This window comes from Lissotriton helveticus, chromosome 2_2 (genome assembly GCF_964261635.1).
Source record: "Lissotriton helveticus chromosome 2_2, aLisHel1.1, whole genome shotgun sequence".
In the NCBI taxonomy this organism is placed as follows: domain Eukaryota; kingdom Metazoa; phylum Chordata; class Amphibia; order Caudata; family Salamandridae; genus Lissotriton; species Lissotriton helveticus.
Genome location: NC_136060.1, coordinates 109586175 through 109606072, shown reverse-complemented (window position 1 = coordinate 109606072; position 19898 = coordinate 109586175). Strand labels below are relative to the sequence as shown.

General features: G+C 42.1%; 1 protein-coding gene across 1 annotated transcript in view; it reads left to right on the top strand.

Moving 5' to 3' along the window:
* CEP135 (centrosomal protein 135) overlaps nucleotides 1-19898 on the top strand; it is a 375473-nt gene that overhangs the window by 225164 nt on the left and 130411 nt on the right. Inside the window, exons 18-19 of the mRNA XM_078678164.1 lie at nucleotides 15588-15643; nucleotides 18727-18895. Coding sequence (XP_078534290.1) covers nucleotides 15588-15643; nucleotides 18727-18895 — 225 coding nt within the window. The remainder of the gene's footprint in view (nucleotides 1-15587; nucleotides 15644-18726; nucleotides 18896-19898) is intronic.

Sequence of the window (19898 nt, the reverse complement as noted above, 5' to 3'; positions counted from 1 at the left end):
GGGGGGGGGGCTCGAGGGGGGAGGAGCCTTTAGTTAGATGGGACTGATGTCCACGTCGGACTTGAAGGTAACGGAAGTATTCTGGGTTAGTGAGCTCATATTTCTGTTGTAGGGAGGCAAATGTCACTAGGTCACCCTTTACCCACATGTCTCCGATACTCGAGATCCCTATGAGGTCCCATTTATCAAACCCTTTCGACTTCCATAGATCACCCAGCCTCTCCGAGTCCCAGAGGGGTGTTGCTACCGTCAGTTTCCGCTCCCATGCCAGACTTTTGGTTGCTGTGTGCCAGACCTGCACAGATTGTTTTGTTGGCCCAGTGAGGGGGAACCACTGCGGTGATATGTGCCATGATTAATAGCTGCAAGGTGGGCCCCCCAATAGTATTTCTTAAGGTCTGGAAGGCTGACCCCACCGTCATACCAGTTAAGGGTGAGCGTGGTTAGTGCTATCCGAGGTTTCCATCCCCACAGCAAGTCCCTCTGCAAGTCCTCAATTTCCCTAAAGTAACAAGTAGGCACTGGATCAGGGTAGTTTTGTAGCACATACAGGACGCGAGGCAGGGACATGATCTTAAAAAGCGCTGCTCTGCCCAACGGTGAGAGAGAAAGTGCCTTCCATGCGGTTATGTCTCGCTTCAATCTTTGCAGTGGCGGGAGTAGGTTACGGTCATAACGGAGTTGTGGATTCAACGTCACATAAATCCCCAAGTATTTAAAGCCACTGGGGTAATTTGTATAGGGCAGACAGTGGGCGCAGCAGGCGGGTCCCCGTGGAGGACGTATATAGGAGATTTACCCCAGTTAATGGAGTATCCAGAGAATCTGCCAAAGCTTGCAAAGATGTCGAACACCACAATCAACAACACCTTTGGAGAAGCTAGGAACAGAAGAATGTTGTCTGCATATAGCAAGATACGATCTTCACATGTTTCTGTCCATCGTAGACCACGTATAACTGGATCTCTATGAACCCATGCCGCCAGGGGCTCCAGGGCAAGGGCAAAGAGGAGGGGGGAAAGTGGACAATCCTAGTGGGTCCCCCGACCCAGCACAAACACTTCAGATTTTTTGTTATTCACTACAACCTGTGCCAGGGGCTCCGAGTAGAGGAGTTTGATCCAGTGGATAAACCCAACCTCAAACCCCATCTTTGCTAGCACGGTAAATAGGTGTGGCCATTCGATGGTATAGAACGACATAGATGCGTCCAGTGAGAGCATAATCGCTGGTTCTTGTATTGTGTCTAGTCGTCCAATCACCTTGTGCACTCTATGGAGATTCAACGCAGTATTGCGCTGGGGCATAAAGCCCGACTGGTCTGAGTTTACCAATCCGCTGATCACTTTAACGAGATGGTTGGCCAGGAGCTTAGCGAGGATTTTAGGTTCCACATTTAGGAGAGGGATAGGCCTATAAGAGGTGCAATCCATCTTAGCGGGAGCGGCTACTGCTTCTTGCTCTCTGCAAACATGGACCGCAGGTGTGGGGCCAGTTTGTCCGGCTCTAGTTTATAGAGTTCAATTGGTAGGCTGTTGTGACCCAGTGCCTTGCCTGACTGGAGACTTCTAATCGCTAGTGCGATTTCGTCATTAGTGAAGTCGCTGTCCAATAGTTCCCGTTCATCAACCGGTAGGATAGGAAGGGCAATGTCCCTGAGGAGGGACTGGGAATCCTCTTCTGTGTAGGATGTGTGAGTGCGATAGATGTCACTATAGTGAGCAGCAAACATATTGGCAATAGCCTGAGAATCTGTGATGGATTGGCCATCTTTATCTATCAGTTCTGGCACCAACCTGGATGCCAGTTCCTTTCTGTCTAGCCATGCTATGAGTTTCCCCGCCTTGTCCCCAAGGTCGTACACTCTGCCCACCATCTCACGCCCCATGAATCTGGCCCTGTCTGTGGCTATCGCTTTATATTCATCCCTTTTAAGTTGCAAGGTATGGAGCTTTTCCTGTGTCACCTCCTCTTCCAGTTGTCCTTCTAGTCTGAGGACTGCACTTTCTACTGCCACCAGTTCCTTAATTTTCTCCGTTGGTGTTCCGGCTATCAGGGAGAGTGCCTGCCCTCGTATTACCGACTTAAATGCCTCCCACAATGTCTGGGGGGGAGTCAACGGTGCCTTAATTTTCTTGGAAGTACTCGTCAATGGCTTGCAGTAGGGCTTTGCACACACCTGGGTCGCAAAAATATTATGGATTTATAGGGGCTATCCTACCCACCGCTCCCTGACCTAGCGCCAGATGAGCCCATACCGGCGAGTGGTTGGAGATGCCTCTCGCCATGTGTCTGATTTTGCAGATATGAGCTATTTGGGATGCTGGAACGATAAAGTGGTCTATATGGGAAAGGCTGTTGTGCGCCCCGGAGTGAAACGTGTGTTGGATACTATCTGGATGGTATGCCCTCCACGCATCCTTTAGAAAGTCTGGCAACCATCTGGCTGATGCCCCAATGTCTCGCGGGGAATAACGGTCCAATGTGCCTGAGACCATAGAATGGAAGTCCCCTCCCATCATCAGCAGGCCCTCCGGAAGTGGGAGTAGTACAGCTCCCAAGTCTTTGAATGTGCAGTTCTGAAGGCGTGGTGGGACATAGACAGACATGCAAGTGAGCGTACGTCTCTCTCACTGCCCCGTGATACCAATATATCTCCCCAGGTCATCCGACCATGTAGATTGTACCATAAATGGGAAGGAGTTTCGCATCAGTATTCCCACTCCCCGTGACCCAGTAGTGAAGCCTGCGTGGCCCACCAGTTTGTAACCCCACCTGTTAAGTGCCTTGCAGGAATTTCCCACCAAGTGTGTTTCCTGAAGAAGGATTACGTCCGGGCATGTCTCCTATTATATTGTAAAACCACACAGCACTTTCCCTTGTCCCCAAGCCCATTGACATTCCGGCTCAAAAGTTTAATGTTGCTGTCCCCGGGCATGTTCATGGAAATGTGTGAAGGTCAACGGTTCCTCCCATAGAACACAATCTTTTCGTGCTGATTCACCCAAAAAACGAACAACTATCAATACCCCAATCTCAACATCCCCCTCCCCTCCCTGCTCCCCTGCACTCTGGGCATTAAACCGGCCATCAGCTTAAACATGCAGAGTGCCTGACTCCCAACTGAAGAACTAAAGGTAGAAACTGTTGAGGCAATCTTGAATATATTTTCTTATTCTTTAAGAATAGACGTTAAAAACAGCTGCAGGGGATACTGTTAAAATTATATGTAATTGCAAGGCCTGTTTAGCCTCAGTAAGTTATTGGATGAAATGTTACTGGACCGGCCTGTTGCGTAGACAAAATCGGAATGGTTTTATTTATGTTGCGAAAACGAAGCACTGCTTTGTTAATTTGTACAAGCACAGTGGCACAAAATAATGTTTGCAGGCTGCAAATAAACATTGTACCTGAAACATGATTGCAAAATGCCGCACATTTCATTGCGAATCCCTCTGTGACACTAGAGTTAAATAACAAAGCGCTGTTTTCTAATCTCCGTATTTACTGTCAAACAGTTTGCCTTATCACATCGGTGCTTGTGTCACTTTAGGAATATGAGATGGAGTAAGTGTACCAGGCCTAAAGTTATACACAGTGCGAGGTGCCGTATACACAAAGTATACCTTATGTTATGTTATGTTAACATTTCTTATAAAGCGCTCGTACACTGATTAGTTTCTTGCCGCTAACTTAGGAATTTTGCTGGAACCTTATGTAATTAGCAGTCAACCAACTAGTTATAGGCTTGAGTAAATAGCCAGGTCTTAAGAAGTCTACGGAATCTAACAAATTCAGTGCAGGTTCTAATATCTAAGGGGAGAGTGTTCCAGAAGCTGGGGGCCAATGCTGCAAATGTGCTGCCGCCTCTTCGTTTCCGTTTATAGGAAGGAACGGTTAAGAAATTCTTATGGGCAAAGCGTAAGCTCCGTACGGGTAGGTATTTCTGGACAAGTCTGGATATAAATTTAGGGCTAGCACCATGCAAGGCTTTAAATATGAGACAGCCAACTTTAAACGCGCATCTTGCTGGATGGGGAGCCAGTGTAGCTCTTTCAAGGTGGGCGTGATGTGTTCCCATCTAGGTTATTGGGAGATCAGCCATGCAGCCTGATTCCGAACCTTCTGCAATTTTTTTGTGAGATAGAGCGGAATGCCGAAGTAAAGAGAATTGACATAGTCCAGGTGAGATATTACCAGGGCTAGAACCACCTGGATTACCTGTCAATATCTGGATTACCTGTCATTACCTTAATCCTGCATTGATAGATACGTTCTCTATGCCTTCTTTTAAGGGTAAAATTGAACAGCCCAGGAGAGCTACATAATGTGAGAAGTGCAGGTGCTAGCATCCCCGGGAACAGACACAACCACCCTCAGGTAATCAACCCCTAGCTCCATTTTACCTTCAAGAAGTGCTGTACTTTCTAAGCTCAAGGTGCTTGTGCTCAAGTTAACAGTATCCTCTACAAGGGGGTGGAAGTGGTTACCATGAGAGGCGTTTTGCAGTAGTTCTGGCTGAAATGTACAGAGTGAACAGGAAGGATGGCAGCAATGACGGCGTGGGAGGGGTAAGCCAGTAAGGAGGCATTTGCGCGGCCGCCATTGTTGAAAATTAAGTGCATACTAATTAAAAATAAACAATCATAAAAGTGGGCGCAGCAATGTCAGAGAGGATGAGGGGAAACAAGCGAGGAGGCATTTGCGCTGCTGCCATTGTTGAAACAAGCAGTGCTCAATACTCATATGAAGAGCTTCTTCTTTATACAATGGATAAAGTGGCCTTCACCAAAATGCTGATCCCGTTATGCCTGTGATTAGCGCGGGGAGGAGGGATCAGGTAGAACAGGGCAATGAAGAGGATCTGACATAATGGCTGGAGCGGGCGACTTTGATACGGGGGAACCGGGTTTGAGCCAGCGCTCTGATACCTTTGGAGTGCCGGTACCAAAGTAAAAAAAAAACATTTTTAAAGTTAAAAGAAACAGTGCATAAAAAATGAAAGGAACAAGCAAATACTGAAAGCTACTGAAAAGTGTTTTTCCCATATCTGTTTCCCCACATCATGATGTAATCCAACCAGCACTTGCTTTTCAAAAATATAAATGAAATTGGTTTGTTAACATTAAGGTATAGTTTTGAAGGACCGGCGTGCAACAAGACACAGGCTGCCATGATTGATTGTTAAATTTTTTTTTCAAATGTTTGGGCTAGCTGCGCACAAGAAGACGCACGGCCTCCATGATTTAATGTAAATTAAAAAAAAAAATAGTTATGATAGCTGGTGTCTGCTGTAAAAATAAAGCAGCAGCCGCCATTGTTTGTATCACCCTTGTTGTTTACATGGAAGCGGGCACCGTGCTGAAACATTTTAAGTGCAGCGCCCTAATCATGAGGAACAGAGAGCTAATAAGCGTTCCCCTGGCGATGAGGAGCAGAGCGTTGAAAAGCGGTCCCCTGCAGGAAAGTATGTACTGCTGCAATCGGAGAAAGTAATTAAAAAAAAATAGTGCTCTCAGGCATAAATGAAACACCCGGAGTAACAACACAAGTAAAAGAGGCAGTCGTTATGGGAGGATCCCAAAGGAGACAATGAGGTGCTAAGGAGGGATTACTAAGACTACGAATCAAAAGCAACCATTTAGAAAGGACAGTAACAGGAGCCAATTGAAAAGATGGGTGGAGCTTATATTCCATATCTCAATACAGTGGTCCCCATGCTCGACCTAAAGTGAAAAGGTTCCCGTTTGGGAAGACATCAGAACATCACATCAGTCATTCGTCCAAGGACCACTGCCTGCTCCCCCTGAGGTTGCCTTTATAGTTCCCAAAGGGGACAGCTTTCCTCTTTATCAATCAAAGACCTCCCCTATTGAGGTGTAGGTATCTAATCAATAGTCTGTAACCACAATTGTTATGTTACTTGGTATTTGTAAAGCGCACATACACTAGAATGGTTTCTTGGCACTTAGGTAGCGGGGACGTGTAACGCTATCCGGAGGTTAGTCATATGCTTGTTTAAAGAGCCATGTTTTTAGGAGTTGCCTGAACCTCGCTTAGTTGGGTGCGGATCTAATGTCAAGGGGAAAAGAGTTTCATATGTGGGGTGGCAATCACAGAGCATGTAGAACTGCCCAACTTTTTCCTTTTGAATTTTGGGCTAGTCCGGAGATTCAAGTGTGTAGACCTTAGGTTTCGACTAGGAGTGTAATTCTGAATTTTGGAAGATATAAAGTCAGGGCTTTTGCCAAGAAGGTATTTCAAAATAATACATCCCGTTTTGAAGCTGGCCCTCTAAGCTACTGGGAGCCAATGTAGCTTTATTATCAGCGGGATAATATGGCAGTATCTGGGTTGTTGAAAAAACCGCCGTGCTACCAGTGGTGTAACGAAACTTGAGTGGCTTCACTGCAAGGTACATGGAGGGGCCACGCCTCCTGACTCAGCCAAGAGGGTTCAGGCAGGGTACTGTGCTGAGGGGGCCCCCTGTAGCTCGGGCCCCCGCATCATCAGGTGGTTTGGGATATGTTATGCCGCTGCTTGCGTCCTGGTTCTGAGTTATTTGTAGTCTGAGGTTGAAGCCTATAGGGAGACTCAAGTAGAGAGAGTTTGCGTAGTCTTTCTGGGAGATGACTAAGGCAATGATGACTTGGATGATGATTTCGGAGGTAAAAAAAATTCAGATTTCCCTGAATCTCAGAAGTTGGATGAAGCTTTGTGAATTGGGGTCACACAGTAATTGTACTTTCATCTCAGAATCGGAGGTAAGAAGGGAAATCCCCTTTCACACCCCTCCTATTTGCGATTCGGACAAGGTCCTAAATTTTTTTTATATGAGTCAGAAAGACTTCTCGAGCTCGTAAAATGGCTTTTGTAAATATTAAAAGGGTATTTTGCAGCGACAAACCCTGTGATTTTGTGAATCATTGGCTTTGCCATCACAAAACAACCGGCGCACATCAGGCCCCACATTTTTTTTATCCTGCAACGTCATTTCTCCTCCTCAACAAGCCGAATGTATCGCCTATAGCATTAGATGCAAAATGCTGTGATGCATTATTTTGCACAAATCAAACAATTGACTGTTGAAGTTTATATTGTGTACAAGGGTCCTGTACCCAGGTAAGGAACAAACTTATGTGTGGTTGATGGGTGAAACCTTGTTCTTATTAATTCTATTCCCTCTTTAGTTGTGTAATCTTTGAAACTTCCCTTTGCACTTTGAGGTTGTGGAAACACTTTTACAAGCTGTTACAGTGTCAGGCTGGGCCACTTATAACAAAAGGGTACTATAATTTTGCTGCACAGTGCTGACTGTAGATGACAACACTAAATGGTGCCCCCATGCCAACCCCCTTCACTTCCTTTTTCTTTGCACCAGAATGGTCTGGAACACTGTGTTAGTGGTTGGCACATTGGCATGTCCTTTTTTTCAAGTTTATTCTAATTGTCTGATTTTTGTTTAAAAAAGTCACAGCAAGAAAGTTATGCCTAAGACTGACTTCCTTTATTGCTGTTTGTGGTGCTGTCATTTCAGCAGAAATATGGTGCTTGTTCTTGCATGACCTCTAATGCTAGGTGCTCAAGAAAGGAAAGGCTTGGCTTTTACCCACTGGAAGGAGGGTGATTACCAAGAGGGACGAATGGGTTTGTTCCTGCCACTCAAGACAAAGGGCCTCTCATGTTTTTTTTTCTAAAAATGCAAACTTCCATCATAGTAAGAAGACTCACACTTGTATCCTTTAGATATGGACATTCCTCTGAGAGAAAGAAGACACAAACTTCCTCTCTAAACTGGAATGTTGAGCCAGAGCCTGAACTGAAGTCTTTGCAGAAATGGCCTGATGAGTGAGATCAGAACCTGGTGTCCAGAGATGCTAGTTGTGGACATGTAGGTGCTCATTATGACACTTTAGAAGCCATTTACCATCGACTTATGTTGCTAAATAAAGAAGCACCTTGATTATTTGATCCCTCTCCTTCCCTGTTTTACAGCTCTGAAATTGTTCTGTGCTGCCATAGATTTTTGAGACCTCTGTTTTAGCTGACCTCTGTTTTGGCTGATATAGGCTTTGCTGGAGCTGCTTATGTCAGAGAAGACTTAACTGAGTCAAACACACACAAGGTGATGGGAACAATGCTTGTAAAGTGTCTAACCGCTGGCAGTCGCCTGTGTTGGCATTCTGTTTTTCGCCCACTATGACAATCCAGACAAAGGCGCAGCTTTTGCTTATCAGTAATGACCCTGCTCCTCCTGAGAACAGTCCATCCAGAACTACAAAGCAAGACTCCCTCCAGATGGGACTTCAATCAACCCCGAACTGGTTTCAGCCTTGTCAGGCCTCGTCATTAAAGTATGGCTTGAATCCTATGGCACAGTAAGCAAAGGATCCGTTTAGAAAGGGTCTGAAGCACACCTTTTTTAGCCCTCAGAATTTTGTTCATCTGCTTTTGTGTAAGTTTTGGCGTGCATGCACTCATTTACACTCCGTTCCAAAAGCGTATTTTATAACATCATTACAGAATTGTGACACGCAAAACTTTGTGTCCCAGTTGAGTTGCACAGCCTTTTTACACCCTTTTTAATTGGATTATATTAAACGCCGTTCCACTTCTGAAAGCACCCGCAAGGATGAACAGAATTCATATTGAAAGAAAAAGATACAGGATATCCCTGAAGAAGGTCTTATTTCAGACCGAAATGCATTGGGTGAAAAATGTATAGGAGGAATGGAGACAGATTACGTGCCTGCGAATAGGCCCGGATGGGCAATTCCACTGTCGTTTAAAATGCATGAAATAGATGATCTTCATTTCCTTGACGTGACGGAAAAAGCTGCATGAATTATCAAAATAAAATTTGGATGAACTTTGATAACATTACTGATTTACATGTAAATATATCACAAATGTGTAAAAAGGCTGTGCAACTCAACTGGGACGCGAAGTTTTGCGTGCCACAATTCTGTGATGACAGTAAGCAAAGGATCCAGGTCGGACATAACCTTGGGCGCTTAAGATGTTACATCAAACACACAAAAGGTGGTAGGAGAAATGCTTGCAAATTGTCTAACCACTTGTAATCGCTCAGGTATCATTCCAACCCCTCGTTTTTCATCCAGTGTGCCACTCTATCGCCTTATTCAATGGGTAACGCTTGTAGATTAAGCAGTTGTGCATTGTAGGATCTTCATTAATGTATATAAATATTCGAATAACTGCAGGCATCCTAAAACACTTTTATTTCTCATAATTGAAAACTTAAGTGTACATCTAGCATCATGAAATAAGATAACAACACCATTGTCTTTGGCTACATTGTTCAGAATTGTTTGTCATCTTTGAACTTTAATTAAGTAAACAATATTCTACAATGGAACACTGTAGCACAAGGCCAAAGATTGTTGTTTGGAAAACTGAAAACCTGAATTAAAAAAAGAAAAAAAAATGTGACAGCTAATCAGCACCATAAAATAGACTGGAAAAAGAACAAAACAGAGCCAGCAGCTTCCCTATCGAATGTCTTGTATTGGCAGTTGCCTCACAGAAACTATTGTCTTTTTTCTAAATTGTAAAGAAAGATTTCTAAAATCTGTTGGGGTCTTTAAGTGCCCTTTGTTGAGGGAATATTCCTCAACATCTTTATCATTTGTTGCACATGTTGCACCTGTTTTACCTATTTTCAGGTGGATTTTGACTACTTCAGAAGGTACTATGTATTTACTCTTTTGTGAAGTGTCTCTTGTATTGGAGGAAAAAAGCAGCAAATGATCCACATCTGTATGGTTTACCTTCCATCATCTTATTTCACTTTGGAGTGTGATTTTTGTCCAAACAAGTACCTAAGGACAGGGAAGGAATCTGCCTAAGAAAGATATTGAAGGACCTCAAGTGCAAAGAAGTGCAGAAGAAACGCAATAGGAGAGGGGGGGGGTCAAATAAGGTACTCCTTCTTTTGTGTTCTCACCTCCACAGCTAGAAGATTGAAAAACATAAAGGTTTCTATCACTAGTTATCACTTCCGCCCGTAGAGTGAATGTTACAAGACTGATGTGCTTGCGAACCTTAAATTGTGCTTCATTCCAATTGAGTACTAATGAGAAATGTACTGTCTTTCTTCCCAAAGACAGTTTCTGCTTTTCACATTAATTAAACTGTGTTGTTCTCAGTTTTTTAAAGTAGCCATTCAACTCTAGGTGAAAGATCAGTTCATTCATCGAAGTTACGAGTCTTATATTTCTACCTTGAGAGGGCCAAAACAGAAGAAAATCTATCCAGCCTTATAATAGCTATGGATCCTTACATAAACGTGTCCTGTACTGTTCCTTGTTACAGTTGGTGAATAAAACGTTGACAGAGGAGCCAAAAGCTAACTCTGCTTGTGGAAAAGCAGCAACATTAGTAATTATGAGAAATATTACACTTAACGAGATATGTAAAGCTTCTACTTGGAAATCTGTCTAATCTTTTACTAAACATTATTGTTTAGATTCAGAGGCAAAACCAGAAACCGTAGTCGGCCGAGCTGCTTTGCAAGAAAATCTTGGTTAGAATTATCTGATACAAACACTTCTTCTATCAGTGTATTTTGTTACCATCCTCTCCAGGTCACCAGATATTAGTGAAGATGAGCTTTCTATCTATTCTAATATTTATGACTATCAATTTGGATCTGTGATGTTGAAAAAAAGAACTTGTAATTTTAGTTCTGCGTTGTAGGTGCCCTTCACAGAAGTCAGAAATTACCATCCTAACCTTTGGGATTCAGTCAAACTCCATTAGACAACTGCCAGTACTAGTCATGTTTGGATAGAGAAGCTGCTGGCTCCTTAAAGGGAAACTATACGTTTTCAGGTTATTTTTTTCAGTGTACTTTTTCAGTCTACAGTGCATCTTTTCTTTTTCTTAAGGTTTTAAGTAGATTTCCTGGGAAACATTAGGCTGTATGCTGAAGTATTGTACAATATTTTCATTTAATCCGCCATTAAATTCTTGAAAATATTTTGGAGATTTTTGTTGCAAATAAGCTATGGTCTGCTTATCTGCATTTCATAAATGCAAGTTTTCAATTTTGATAAGTTGAAGTATTGGACATAGGAGTGGTGACAGCGAAAGAATGCCCAGCTGGAAGAAGAAGCCACCTGATGCCTCTGCAGGGTTGGGGTAAAAGACTTTAATTCCTACTGGCCCTCGGGATTGGGATGGCTCTCTTTAGGACCAGTGGAGGGCCAGTGGAGCTGGCCAACGTATGCCTCTTGAGGAGCAAGTGGGGGGGGGACCCTAAATGGTTTCCCCGATGCTTCTGTGGGCTGGCCCAGGACCCTGCTGACACTCAGGTGCGCTACAAGTAGCCAGAACGCAATGAGGTTTGGGGAGTTAGACAAGGAGTATGTTTGGCTTTTTGACTGCGGAATTCGCCCCAACACGCAGGAGAGAGTATAATGAGCCCAAACAGAGGACAGTGAATGAAGCCCTAAAGAACCAGCTCCACAACAAAATCCAATTTGGCGGACTTAAGAAAATGGTTCTAGGGACTACAGTTGGTCCACAGGAGCAAAGCAAGATCATCCAAATAGGCCCTGTGGGGCCAGAGAAAACAGACTTTAAAGCATGGTACCCTGAGTACTGAGCGGAAAAAAGAGTGAGTAGCGTTCCGCTTCATTTCTCTAAAACTCTGCTCATAGACTCTGGAGTGCAGGGACCCCCTTTGGCTGGTCCTAAAGCTGTACTAGTCGCAATGTAATGTAAAAGTAGAACTGAGACTCTAGAACAAATGTTATTCGCTGTAATGATTTATTGACAATGGTAATCGTTGGCAATAAAAAAAATATACTACTGTGAATACTATTGAATGTTGGTGCTGACTTTAGTCATATTGTAATCGTGAATTATAACATGTTGCCACTTTTGCTGATGTGGTACCACCCTGACAAAACTGCTTATTTATAATGACATCCCCATATATTGTGATATTGCATCTTGTATAGGTGGGGGTATTGGAAACTGCATTACTGATTGAGACGGAGAAACACTACTCAGGAAGCAACACCAGTTTCTATCAGGATGAAGTCACAAACATATCCATAATTAACCTGTGCTTGGCACAAACAGTCAGATTTAACTATAGATAAGTATAGAATAAAATGTAATACATTATTTGACATCACAACAACAAAAATCCAATCAGTAGAACTGGAGAAATGCAATTTTAAATTTGTAAGTAAAAACAAAGCACAAAGCGCCAACTGTAGTTATCTGGTCGCATTGGACCGGGACAAAGTCACAGGTTCAGGCCGACCACAATGGAGCGCGGGCAGGTTACAGGGACCAAGTTAGGCCTGCTGAACAAAGTACTTTAAATCCTGGTATGTGGAGCGTTGTGAGATTCTGCATCGAGGATTCATCACGCAGTGACGGTTCTGAGGAGCTGCGATACCATGTCCTGTGTCGTCATTGAGGATGCAGTTGATGATGGGCTTGCAATGCGAAGTCTGGCGTCAAAGATGCTTTACGCACTGGAAGTTTTGAAGAGCTGCAGGACTGCAATGCAGAGCTGTCGTCAAGGCTGCTGTCGATGAGGGACTTGAGCTGTGTAGGCCTGCGTCGAGGATTGGTCGCACAGCAGCGGTTCCAAGGAGACTGCGAGTCGCGATGCGAGGTCCATTATAATAAATGGGGTAACCCAGTAAAGTGTCAAAGGACCTGGGTATGTGGGGTCCAGCGTTTACAGTGTATCGTGCTGCAGGGGTTCAGATGCAGCTGAGAGGAGATGCGTTGTGCTATGTCTGTTCAGCTTCAGAGGACCACAGCTGGGCTGGCAGAGCCCCTTCAGGCCTACTTCAAAGGCCCAGGACTGGGGTGGCAACGCTTGGAGCGTTGGGGTGGATAGTACAAACTGCAGTAGAGTCCAGGTGCTGGTTCAAGATGGCTGGAGCCTTTTCTGTCGCTGAGGCTCTGATCAGGAGGTTAGCCAATTAGCCCTTGGAGTCACTACGGTACACCTGGGATCATGAAGCAGGTCCAATCCTTTTACTCGGGCAGCAGGGCAATAGAGTAGCAGTCCTTCTTGCAGAGCAACACAGCAGTCCTCCGAAGTCTTCCACAGGCCCAGAAGTGCACTGAAGAGTTGGGTCTGATGGTCCATAATTTATACATGGTGGCAACTTCAAAATAGGAGAAGGTTCTGGAGGTTTCCACCCACATAGGTATTTTGAATTTCTGCCTCCCTGCCCTGGTCCCAGCTTGCCTGGAGTCACAAAAGGCACAAGCCAAACCCTTTGTGAGTGTGCCCAGGAAGAGCACTTATGATGTGCAAGTGTGGTGGGTGACAGCTCCTCCCTCTCATCAAGTCTGAGATGGCTCATCCTGCCAACACCTTTTGCCCTGTGTCTCACTGGAAGTAATACACAAAGACCAACTGCTAGCTACACCTAGTCATGTGACCCAGGATACAGGCAGGAGGCACCTAATAGTTAGGACAAGAAAATGCCAACTGTCTAAAAGTCACTGAAAAAAAGGGGACACTGGTTGCGACCCTGGCTGTTGCACTGTTATAAAGGAAAAAAGTCTTCCATGTAATCCAATATTTCATATTTAAACCAGGTAATGCATAGTTAACCAGTCTATTTTAATCTGTTGTACTCATCATCATCTTAATACATATGTAGAGTCAATCCGGAGACAGTTAAAATTCACTGGATATTTTATTTTTGCATTTTCAGATGTTTTCTGTTGCTCATCCAAGCTTTTACATGAACATGTGCTTTTAACAACATTCCTTGTGACCCAATGCATTTCAAACCAGTTAGGTTCTTCGTCAGGGGTTGCTGTAAAAGAATTAAAAGCATGCACCTTAGCATCTACTTCAGCAAAACAGACTCAGTGAATACAAAAACAGAAATTATCATCCCTTTAAAAATACGAAAATCCCGCCCTTTGCCACCCTCACAGTGTCCCAAAACCGTGTAAGAACAAAAGCACTACAAAATCTCCTCTCATAAATACAACTGATGAAATATGACTGAATCTATCAAAAGTGCCCTCCACAGTGCCCCCACTATGCTCTCACATGATATGCAAAAAATTGACTAAAAACAACCTATCGCATTAAGCAAAATAACCCGTTTTACCTGATGAAAGCCAAACGCAGCATACCGTTCTCTTTATGCCTTCCTTCGTGCTCGACAGGATCTAAAACATTACTTGCTCATTCCTAAGTTGTTATTTAAACGGCTCGCGCAGGTGAAAGCAAACTGTCTAAAAGTGGCATTTCCAGGATTGGGATTTAAAATCCAACTTTAATATTAAAGAGGGTTTTAAATTTCAAATCCATAGACACCAAACTTGCCATTCGTACCGGCTCTCAATTGAAAGTTACCACTTATAAAATGTAATAAGGTAATCTACTGTCAACCTATGGGAGAAGCAGGCCACTAGTGAAAAATTTGTTCGGATTTTTCACTATCAGGACATATAAAAAGTAAAAGCGCATGTCCAATTTTTAAAATAAACTGCACCCTGCCCTATCAGCTGTTTTTGTGACATATGTATTAAAAAAGAAGGGTTAGGCCTGGTAAAAAGTGTATTTTCCCAGATCTAAATGGCAATTTAAAACAGCCCACACAGACTGCAGTGGCAGGCCTGAGACATGTCTAATGGGCCACGTAAGTGGGTGGCACAGTAAGTGCTGCAGGCCCACTTGTAGCCTTTAATTTGCAGGCTCTGGGTTCATGTAGTACCATTTTACTTGGGACTTACAAGTAAATTAAATGTGCTAATTGGGTGTCAGCCACTTCTACCATGTTTAGAGGGGAGAACATATGCACTTTAGCACTGGTTAGCAGTGGTAAAGTACACAGAGTCCTAAGGCCAACAAAAACGAGATCAGTGAACATGTAGGAGTAAGGCAAAAGGTGGGGGGTAGACCACCTTATGGCTGTTAGGTCTAACGGGGGGATTGTGGATTAGGACTTGCTGAGGGTGTGTAAACTGTTCTGAGAATGTCACCAAAGGCATTTCCGTAAACCAGGTTGTCTATATTTTTATTTAATACATAGTATTTAGTAGTGAATGCATAATGAATTACTTTACTTTTATAATTAAAAGCACTGGCTGGACACTAATTTATTGAGTGTTGTTTTAGCATACCAGCAAGCTGGGGTTACTTTCCTATACCATATCCCCTGAGTAGGCCTTGGACTAATGTGCTTTGATACCCTGAGAAAATCAAATGTTATAATGGGGTTAGTTGGCTTCCAGAAAAAAGTAACTGCGAATGTATTACTTGTGAAGGACTCCAATCCGTCACAACAAATAACTCTTTCTTACAGATGTTCCCTCTGGTTATGCAAGATGTATAACGTCATGTTGCCATTCATTCAGCGAACAGGAGGTACCCTTCAGTTTGCACGTTGACAGAAAGTAAAACTCTTTCTGGGGTCTTAGCTTGCGATTAGAAGTTCAAAAGATAAAGAATCTCCAGAGATTAAACACTCAGAACCATCAGTACCAAATGTTTCAGAAGATGCGTAAATATTTCTTTCACATCTTGCTATAATAGCCATTGTTTTAATGTTTTTTTTTCATAGGACAAAACCATCAGTAACTTGAGACTTGCACAATCCGAGTTGGAGTCTTCTGCAGAGTAAGTAATGAAATAAGGTAAACATATTCAAAACGTCCTGTAGTCCCCAATGATATTTGAAACATTCATATACCAGCTGCAAGATACTCTTATATGTGCCAGGTCACTTCTAAGTCCAGTGTTATTCTTTACGTAAAATCCAACACTTTGTTTATGTTGCTATGCAGTGTTGATTAGAAAGTGTCAGTCATAAAGAGCATGTTCCATTCAGCACATTTTGAGGCTTTGAGAGATTTAAAATATAAAAACACCAGAATGGTACTTTTATTTATTTTTTCCGTTGTACTTTTGTCAGGTTGTTATGAATTTAACAACTAAAGTTACCACTTGCCAGCTACAATATGTCTTCCTCTTTACTAATCAAGTGGAAGAGAAGCATATTACTATGTTAGTTGTTACTTTATGTGGTGCGCTCATGCCAGAACATCCAGATACAATTCCAAAGTAACACTTGCCTCTCTTCCACTTCAAAACATCCTCGGGTTTTTTCCAATGGAAAACACATTTATCCGGTGAAGAAACTCCTTCCTAGTACCCTACCTTATTTCTTTTCTGTTTTCCTCCTGAAAACAGATTACTCCTGCCCCTGACTGGAATATGTCTCTGCCTGTTTGCAGGGTGGGAAGGCTCATAGAATTGTTAGTAATGGCCATTAGCAGTTATTTTCTTTGGGTATTCGTAAAATAATAAATATAAAAGTACTAGAAAGATAGATATTTGTCCAAAAAATTCATATCTTGACATTGTTCGTTAATTATACAATTACTTTTAGTGCCAACTTTTGAAATGTTCTTGTATGTTTTTGTTCAGATTGCATTTTATTTTTAACTCTTTCCATTTTTGTGAAGTAGTTATCTGAACTGGTTTCCAGTTTTGTGTAATTAGGGATGTCACCATCACCTTCAAAATACAATTTAATCTTCTCGTATTTTATTCCAAATTAACCACATACAAAGATGATTAAGTTACAATTAATATGTGTGCTAATAATGTCATTAATTTAATTCCATTATGATAGAGTTTTAGGTAATTTTGTTACTACTGACATCAGAAGCACCCAGGGAAAATTTGGGGACTAAATTTGTTGAGAGCTTTAGATGCATAATAAAGTAGCCATTTAGGAAAGAAAGTCAGTTTGTTGATAAATTGCTCCATGAAATGATTCTCTAATGAATTGATATAAATTTGATCTGAAATCTGCACTTTCATATATTTTTCCGACTTCTTTAAAAGATCGGATAGCCCACATTTATTCAACTTTTGCCTTAATCTCTTATACCATTCTCCAACCTCCTGAATGTTATCTTTGGTTTCAAGGAGAAATGGGTGAAATTATAAAAATGCTTAGGGGGTAGATGTATCAAGCCGTTTGCGATTCGCAAAGGCCGGAATTCGCAGAATTCCAGCGTTTGGGAATCGCAAATGGTCTTTTTGCATGTTTTGACATGTAACAAATAATCGCAAAATAAGGAAATGCAAAAATTTGCGATTCCTTATTTTGCTCAAGCATTTAAGGAATCGCAATTTTGCGATTCCTTAAATGCTATGTATGTAGCATTTTGGAATTGCAAATTTAGGTTAAGAAATCGCAAATTACCACCAACTTGTAGTTGGTGGTAATTTGCAAATTCTTTTAAAAATGCACAATTTGGCATTTGTGAAGGTGGCATGTGACGCACATACATGCCCATAGGGCATGTATGTGCTCCATATGCACACACATGTAAATTTAAGGGGTGCAGCAGGGTGTTCTTGAGACACCCCTGCACCCTTGAAATTATTCTCAATTTGCGATTAGCAAATTGCGATTCGCAAATCGAGAATTATTTCACAATCATTCATATGGGCCTCCTGGCCCATAGGAATGAATGGGAAATTATTCCTTAATTGCGAATTCGCAAATAAGGAAGAATAAGAAATCGCTAAAAAATAGCGAATTTCTACAAACATCCCATTTTGCGATTTCTAAATACCGATTCCTTAAAAATTGCAATTTAGAAATCGCAAAAGGGTATGTTGATACATCTACCCTTAATCTTGTGTAATAATAGCCAGTACCATGTTGTATTATTTAAAAATATCACTCTAATCTGCTTCCAGGATATAACGGTACCCCCTTTATTTAATTACTCAGTAATGTATGTGCATGTATGTAGGGAACTGAAAAATAAGTAAAGAATTCTTTTTTTATTATAATTAGAGGATTGAATAGCCTTACATCTTATTTTTGGGACATCTACAATTTCTCAAAACGACCAGGAGATCCATAGTGAGTTCATCAGCTCTATATCTGTGTTATCAAATTCGTTGAATAGAGTTCCAGAATATATTTACAAATGCTGCAAAGTAGCACTGTCTTAGGTTTGGCATAGACATCCTCACAAGACTTACAAAACAAAGCTACAAAAGTGTTTTCTCAAAGGCCATTGCTCGAATTTTCTAGAGACAATTGATTGACTACTCCAAGAGTTGGTACTCTTGTTGCTTTCTTTGACTCTAGGCGACCTACCTGGAGACGGTACTTACACTCCAAATAACGGATTCAACCGCCTTTCCCCTATACACTTTATACTTATTAAAGATTGTTTTATATATCTATATATATATATATATATATATATATATATATATATATATATATAGAGATATATAGATGATTGTATAAAAGTATGCCATTGTTAATTGCACATTTATTTTTATGCACCTTATTTTTTTTACTTCCCTTTAGTCAAGTCAAAAGCAAAAAAAATGTGTTCATATCTATGATACTTGCTTCGCTCTAAATAAATACTTAAAAAATACTGATGTACGTAGGTAATAGTTGGAAACTGTCTCCACTAATAACAATAAGTTATTGTTGTACAAGTTTGCTACATTTATCCTGCTAGTGCTTTTTCCCCCTTTATACCCCTGTCATTCGAAGCTGCCAGTGCAGTACCTCTTATGGCATTGTGCAAAAGCTGCAGGAAGTCAAAACTGAAAGGTCCCATAATGAACAAACCATATGTTTAGAGTGTGTAAGTGGTATATACTGTGTTGTTTGAAATGTATTCTTATGAGGTTTGCAATGTCTTACATTTTAGCCACATAAAGGATTCACTGAGCAACAAAGATCGGGAGCTTTCTAGTCTGCGTCGCCAATTTGATGCTGTCAGTGATGAACTTACACAAACAGGGCATTCAAGGGAAATTTTACTTAAAGAGAACAGAAGACTGCAGGATGACTTGGCCACAATGACTAGAGAAAACCAGGTAATGCTAAACACAATGAATTTCTTGTGTCCAAATACTAATCTGCACTTGAAATTTGATGGCAAGTTTATGTATTTTTTTAATGAATTTGGGGGAAGGGTTAGACCCATATGGGCATGGAGATGGCCACTTGCGTTTACAAACCTAGTAAAGGACTTCAACTGGTCTCTCTCCTTGTGAGGATAATGTCTGCAACTTAGCATGGCAAATCTATCTGTGGAATATAGATAAAGAAGCAGCAGGGAGGACAGGGTCTGATGTCATAGCCAAAGCCCTATCTAGTACCTGCGAGTCCCCTGGGCTGCTGAGACCAGCGGCAGAAGTGCTGAAGAGAGGAGGCTGTGATCCAGCTGTTGCAGGGTCTGTGCCTGGGCTTCACGAAAGCATAATGTGCCTTCCAGGTAAAGGATTGTTATGCGTTGTCTTTGCCAAAAGCCCACAAATATGAAATTTCGATAGGATGTAGTTTCTGATGTGGCTGTGTGAGGACCTGTGTTAAAACAGCTTACAACTGTCTACAAGGCTGCTTGGTTCTTTTATCACAGAAAGGTTGCAACAAATTAGATTGAGAACGGCATGGTTAAACATACCTCAGACCTCTCCAGAGAGTTCAGTTCTCAGAACTCAAAGGAGGGAGAAGACTTTGCAAATGGATAAAGGACATTGTTCAAATCAGTCACTGTTATGCACACAGGCATGTATCCTAAGGTGATAATCGAAATACTGGCTGGTAGTGTCACTAAAGTAGTATATGCCTGAGCACTGGAGTACAGAAGGCAGATGAGATTGGAAGGGCTTGATGAAGTAGGACATGAAAGATCTACAGCCAGTGAGGGGAGAGGGGTTGGCCTAACGGCTAAGGCGCTCAACCTCGGACCTGGGGATCTGGGTTCGAGTCTCGGTAACGACACCAAAACCTCCTGTGATTCTGGGCAAATCACTTAATCTCCCCGTGCCTAAAATTAAAATGTGTGTCCTCATGTAACGTAACTGGTGCTATGTA